The sequence below is a fragment of the Augochlora pura genome, chromosome 9, assembly GCF_028453695.1.
Source record: "Augochlora pura isolate Apur16 chromosome 9, APUR_v2.2.1, whole genome shotgun sequence".
NCBI lineage: Eukaryota > Metazoa > Arthropoda > Insecta > Hymenoptera > Halictidae > Augochlora > Augochlora pura.
The window spans coordinates 9707572-9713571 of record NC_135780.1 but is presented as its reverse complement, the minus strand read 5'-3'; the positions used below and the strand labels follow the sequence as shown (position 1 = coordinate 9713571).

The following is a 6000-nucleotide window of genomic DNA, read 5'->3' as shown; positions in this document are numbered from 1 at the left end:
TGTCCGCTGGAACGTGCTCGTTCTTGATATTACTCCTTGGCCCCGATTCTCTTTTATTCCACGGCTGCCGCGCCGCGCACCCGCGCACCCCTTTGTCTCACGACTTTTCATTTTAACTGAATATTCGATCACGCCGATTTTTAGCGGCGCGTACTGCCAGATCGCGACCAGCCGCCTCGCGGACGAAGTTTCACTCGTGAGGCATTTTATTCGACGCTCGAACTAGCGAGCTTTGTGCGCGACGAATGGATTTGATTTATTTATAATTTGGACGATTTTGAAGAAGAAAGTTTGAGGATTCGTTACAGAAAATTGGCAGACTCATTGACAATAGTGTGAGCTTTTATCACTAACGTACCACGGTCAAAATGACCGGTTTCTAGTTTTAGTAATTATTTTAGTTTGAGTAATTATTATTATTATAGGAAGCTTTATAATTAACCCTTTGCACTCGATTGGTGATTCTGAGGCACCATTAAAAATTGTTATATTACGTTCTAATATAATTTTGAATAATTTTCTTGTTTAAAAGACTGTTAAACGTGTAATTATTTTAAGACTTACAAGGATTAATTTGATATGCATAAAATGTACTATGTTATATAAAATGGCGATACTGTTGGTCAGAAAATATATTTTAGATTTAAGTATATTTTGGCTTCGAGTGCAAAGGGTTAAAGCTTGACAGAGTCCAAACGAATTTTATCTTCTCACTCTTACGAGTCAATGCACACCAATGCATACAATATTCCTGCTCGGTAGGTTTAGTGTTAAATAAAATGGGAGACATTAGTCTCTTCATAAAATATGGCTAACTCTCGTGTTTTCTAAGTATCTCGAAGATACTCTGTAAATTCAACCTGTACACAGTGGAATCTACTATAGATAGTACCTTACTATAGAAAGTACTGTAGATAGTGACAAGCTATGAAAATTGAAAGACGGAGAAATATCTCTCTGTGCCGTGAATTCAAGGAAAACTGTCTTACTTAAAAACATGAACCAACGTGATAATAATACTAAGACAATATAGCTTGCTTGTCGTAATAATAATAATGCTAAGACAATATAGCTTGCTCGTCAAGTTAACAGAGACAATCAACAACGTTACAGTCGCCATTTTAGACTCCGCATCGACGAAACAACTAGCATACAATCCAGGAAGAGTCTGCGAGATAAGCAAACGCGAACAGTCCTGTAAAACAGCGGGGATGGGGTGACTACAACAGTTTCGTAGCTACGGAACGCGGAACAGGGATCAGAAATTTGCCACGGGAAACAAAGAAGGGCTGAACAACATGGCGACTGGTGTTCAGGACAAACGATGTTCAAACTGTTTTACAGGAGCGTGGAACGTCGAAAGGTGGAGGTAGCGAAAGGGGAGTCGTTTACCCGAAACAAGCAATGTTTTCGCGGCAAAATGCTTCCACGTCTCTCTCTCTCCCTCTCTCTTTCTCCTTCTCTCTCTCCTCCCTTTCTCCTCCCTTTCCACTTTGACGTTGTTGTTCCTTCAGCGGTAACGGGTCGATTGTTTCGCCGAGAATTAATTACCACTTGTTCTCGGGGCGCTAGCTGTAGCTGCGTGAACAAAGAGCGAAGCGCTTGCATCCTGGAAACGGAGCCCCGGATCAAACGAGAAACGACGCCGAACGCCGACGCCGCCGTCGACGGCGACGACGACGACGCGGTTGCAACCGCTGAAACAAAGGGCATCCAGGTCGCGCCCAACGCGCTTGCAACAATGCTCGCCGATGTCGAGACGCTGGTGTCTTTCCGCCGTCGATCTTTGATCTCGCCGTGGGCGGAGAAGTCCGCGTTCTCTGATTGGATGATGGTTATGGGTGTACAGCAGAAACTGGAGATGAAAGTGGCAATTTCAGGCTGGGCGTGGGAGCGAGCGAAAATTATTGCATCGGCGGTTATTATTTTTATAGGGAAGTCTTGTCGAGCCGGACGAGATTGTGGCTTCGGGCGATGTTAACAAAGCTTTTTGGAGAATATTAATATTTTTTGGAGGTATTGGAGGAGAGGGTGTTGCATGAAAATGCGTTTCTTAGAGTCATAACAATCATACAGATTTATCTTTTAAATAATTTATAGATGGCGAAATTATTTGATTCAGAGATTGAGATTTGAACTGTTGTAGTATTTTTGTTTTATTTGAATTAGTATAAAATAACAATGCCAGTACAAGATAATTTCTCAATATCAATTTTAACTTCGTTATTGAAATAAAAAATAAGCAGGATGATAGTTGATAAGACTTATTCATAACAATTTCGTCCCAAGCCGTCCATTTTCATCTCCACATCGAGCTTCGTTTTTCAACCTTGACATTTCCAAAAATCTGTGACGTCGATCGTCGAGCGAACCGAACGTAACAGACAATGCAAACGGTTTTCTTGAATGGTTCTATCGACACAGTGAATCGATGGAAGTGAAAATGCAATTTTCCGCGCGGACAATTGTCAACGAGGCGGATTTAAATGAGGCGCGATTACGGCCTCGTCGATAATTCAGCCATAACGGCGGCTGCCGGTGCCGGCGGCGGCGTCGTCGTCGGCACACAACACGGCCGTTTCGCCGGGTAAACACAGCGTCCAAATGCCTTTTATAGTCATTGATCGAACGCGTGATCCAAGTGCCTATCGTTCGTTTACAAACTGCTTTATTCGGGCCCGCAAATACGCAGTTTAGAGAGCGAGAGAGCATGGTTGTGGATGCTGTTGTCCCCCCCCCCCCCCTATTGCGATCGCGTGGATCTATTTGTTAATAATATGATTTTTCCGACGATTGAAAAGTTGTCAGAAATTATGAGAATCGTTTAGCGAAACGCCAAAGGTGTGTCAAAGGTGTACGAAGAAATATACATAGAAAGACTGCAATTATTTGAGCTATTTTTAGATCAATTAATCTTCGTGCTAATTTGTTAAACAGGAAACGCATACACAAAGAGAGTAAAATAGCTTAAATTGTTCAGGGAATATTGAAGCTTTTAGTAAATTATTTGCAACACTTTCTGTACCATGGTCCTTTTTGCAATGGTATTTATATACTGTTTAATAGCTCAGGAAAATCTAGAATTAATAAATCATCCCCTATATGCTGACCTTTATGAAAAAAATAGAAATATTCAACGTCAATCCTAAGGTGTAAATAGAAATTTATTTGGCAATAAATAATCTTAATATCGCGTGAATATTTGCTAAATATACTCAAAGCGAAGATATTCAAATTTTATTCCTGAAAAGTAGACTGCAGATCTGACAATAATAGTAGAATGCATTTATGATAAAAATTATTAGACGAAAATATTTTAAAAAATTCCAAACTCGCTAGCATTATTTCTCAATTATTAAAATAATTAAAGAAGTCAACGTCTATATAGTTTCTATATTTTGTAATCACTGCAGGCAATTTTCATTTTACCTAAAAATCACCTTTCAACCTAAACATCCTTCTCCTGTTAATAAACTAAATACCAAAAATTCGACGCGCTTTTATAAATAGAAAATTTCGTTATCTAATTGTCAAAACGAATCGATTGTTCCAGGGGCCGAATGGAAGCTGCTCACAGAGGACGAGAAACGGCCGTTCATCGATCAGGCGAAGAGGTTACGAGCGCAGCACATGAAAGAACATCCCGATTACAAATACAGGCCGAGAAGAAAGCCGAAAACTTTGCGGAAGGAGGGCTACCCTTACAGCATCCCGTACCCCAGCGTGCCCATGGATGCTATCCGTGCTGGTAAGTCGGTCGTTCCATCCACCAAACTTATTACTGGCAACTTCGAAAACTGCGCCATCCACTCGGTTCCTTACCGTAACTACTGCCACTTCTGATAAATCAGCAAAGTGTTCGGCAAGCAGCTGAGAATATCGGCAAGCTTTCGAGCTCTACTCCGAGATATCGTATTAACATAACGGTGGCCATTTTAGCCATTTGCGGGACGCAGGAATAATTTCGTGCTTTTATAGTGACTCGATTCGGGAGCAAGTTTAAAGAATTTAATATTTTTAGATTTTACTGACTTGTTTATTTTTTATTTTTGCTACAAGAATTGAATTATTTTATATTGTTAGACAAGAAATAAATTATTAGTCTTGTTCTTTAACCCCTTGCACTACTTGTATTTCGATTTAATATTGTTTCGATTTAATAGTATTTCGACTTAATATTGTTTCGATTTAATAGTATTTCGATTTAATATTGTTTCGATTTAATATTGCTTCGATTCAAATTTTGTTTCGACTTTGATTTTGATGACAGAGGATTCAAATTTCGTTTCGATTCAATAGAAATTATTGGCTACCTTATTTATCGAATCATGCACGAAATGTTGACTCGTTATTACAGTGCAAAGGGTTACAATCGACACATTTTATTTTGTATAGGAAGACAGTGAGCTGAAATGATAGATTTGAAATAATTCTGCTATTTTTACTATCTACCTTCGCATATATATCACATAATTAAAAAATAAAAAATAGCAAAACGATTTCAAATCAATACATAGCCCGAAAAAAAGATAAAACGATAATTGCAGAAATTGCTCGGTATCAATTTCCAAGATACGGTTTCCCAGTTCTGCTCGGCAAGACCATAATCACGGATGCTCGAAAGGCCGCATTGAGGCCGTGCCCATTTTATTACGCCTGCGGTGAAACAATGCGATTACGGTACGAAAGGACAACGCGGGGATCGATCCTCACGGATCCAGGGAAAACGGCACCCGGTTGCCTGTAGGTGTGCCGCTCGCCGCTCGCGGGGGGGAGTACAATGAGGGAAAGAACAGTTCGTCTGGTAGGGCTCTGATATTCTTATCTTTTCGGCTCGCGTTTCAGCCGCATTGTTGCCGGCGATGCCTCCGGGATATCCCTCTCTGGTCGGAAGTCTTATATAATAGCGATTTCTTCGAGGTCCGCGCCCCGACTCTCGTTTCCTCTGCCATTTTCTCCGGCGTCTCGTTAATGGTTCACGCGTTTGCCCGTTTCCCGCGTCAAAGACACGTACACACCGGCCCTTTTTCGTGGCACAGACCCCCTCCCCCTCCCCCTACCCCTCGCCACCCTCGCGGTCTTATTATCGCGGTCAGCCGCGATGCACTTGCGCAAACACGGGCCGACCGAACACTTGCGTTTCAATTGCGACGCCGATGGTGAAAATTGACATCAAAAATTGTCATTGTGTAGTCTGTGGAACCGGTGCTGATCAACCCTTCGCGCTCGAAGCCATTTTAAACGTAAATCTGGAATAAAATTTCTGGCTCGTAGTATCTTTATTCTATATGTAATTAATATCGAATTTGATCTGAAAAAATTGATTCCTATCATTTATACATTGCTATAATTTTCACTATTTAACAATATTTTAAATCTAAACTTTATTTGCGTATAAATTATCTTGAGACGTGGTAGAACAATTTTAGGGGTGCTTTAGAGTCGCCGTACGAGTGCAAAGGGTTAATAAATAATTGAATAGCAACTACCGTAAGCTTCAGTATTATTATACAATTCATTTAGATATCTTTCGCAATTAATAAAATAAATAAAATTAAAATAGAAGGGAAAATTTCACAATGAAATTTTCACGAACGAATTTTAAGGTAAAGTATTAATAATAACATCAAGTTTTGCATTACATAAATTGCCTGGGGTGCCTCTCGAACCGTCTGAAAGAACGAAAAAATCCACGGTTAACTATATATTGTTCGCGCAATGAAAAGACGCGATAATGACAGCAATAACATTACGATACGAATAGCCGACTGTGTAAACGAGCATCGCGTTTCCGCTCCGATTTCAGCGCGGGCGCCTCCCGGGCTCGTTGCCGTGCCTGAAAAGAATCAGCGTAAATCTGAAATATTACGGATCGTATCGGAATAAACAGGCACCGGCCCGATCATTTTATTATAATTCCGCGGTACCTGTGGAAACGAGCGTGTCTCCGGGCAGCTCGTAACTTCCCACCCCGTCCGCGTAAACGCGTTCACGAAGCGG

The 6000-nt window shown here is 40.8% G+C and overlaps 1 protein-coding gene across 1 annotated transcript in view; it reads left to right on the top strand.

Moving 5' to 3' along the window:
- The window catches only part of LOC144475128 (uncharacterized), a 40298-nt gene that overhangs the window by 17576 nt on the left and 16722 nt on the right, over nucleotides 1–6000 (top strand). The window contains exon 3 of the mRNA XM_078190707.1: nucleotides 3554–3748. Coding sequence (XP_078046833.1) covers nucleotides 3554–3748 — 195 coding nt within the window. The remainder of the gene's footprint in view (nucleotides 1–3553; nucleotides 3749–6000) is intronic.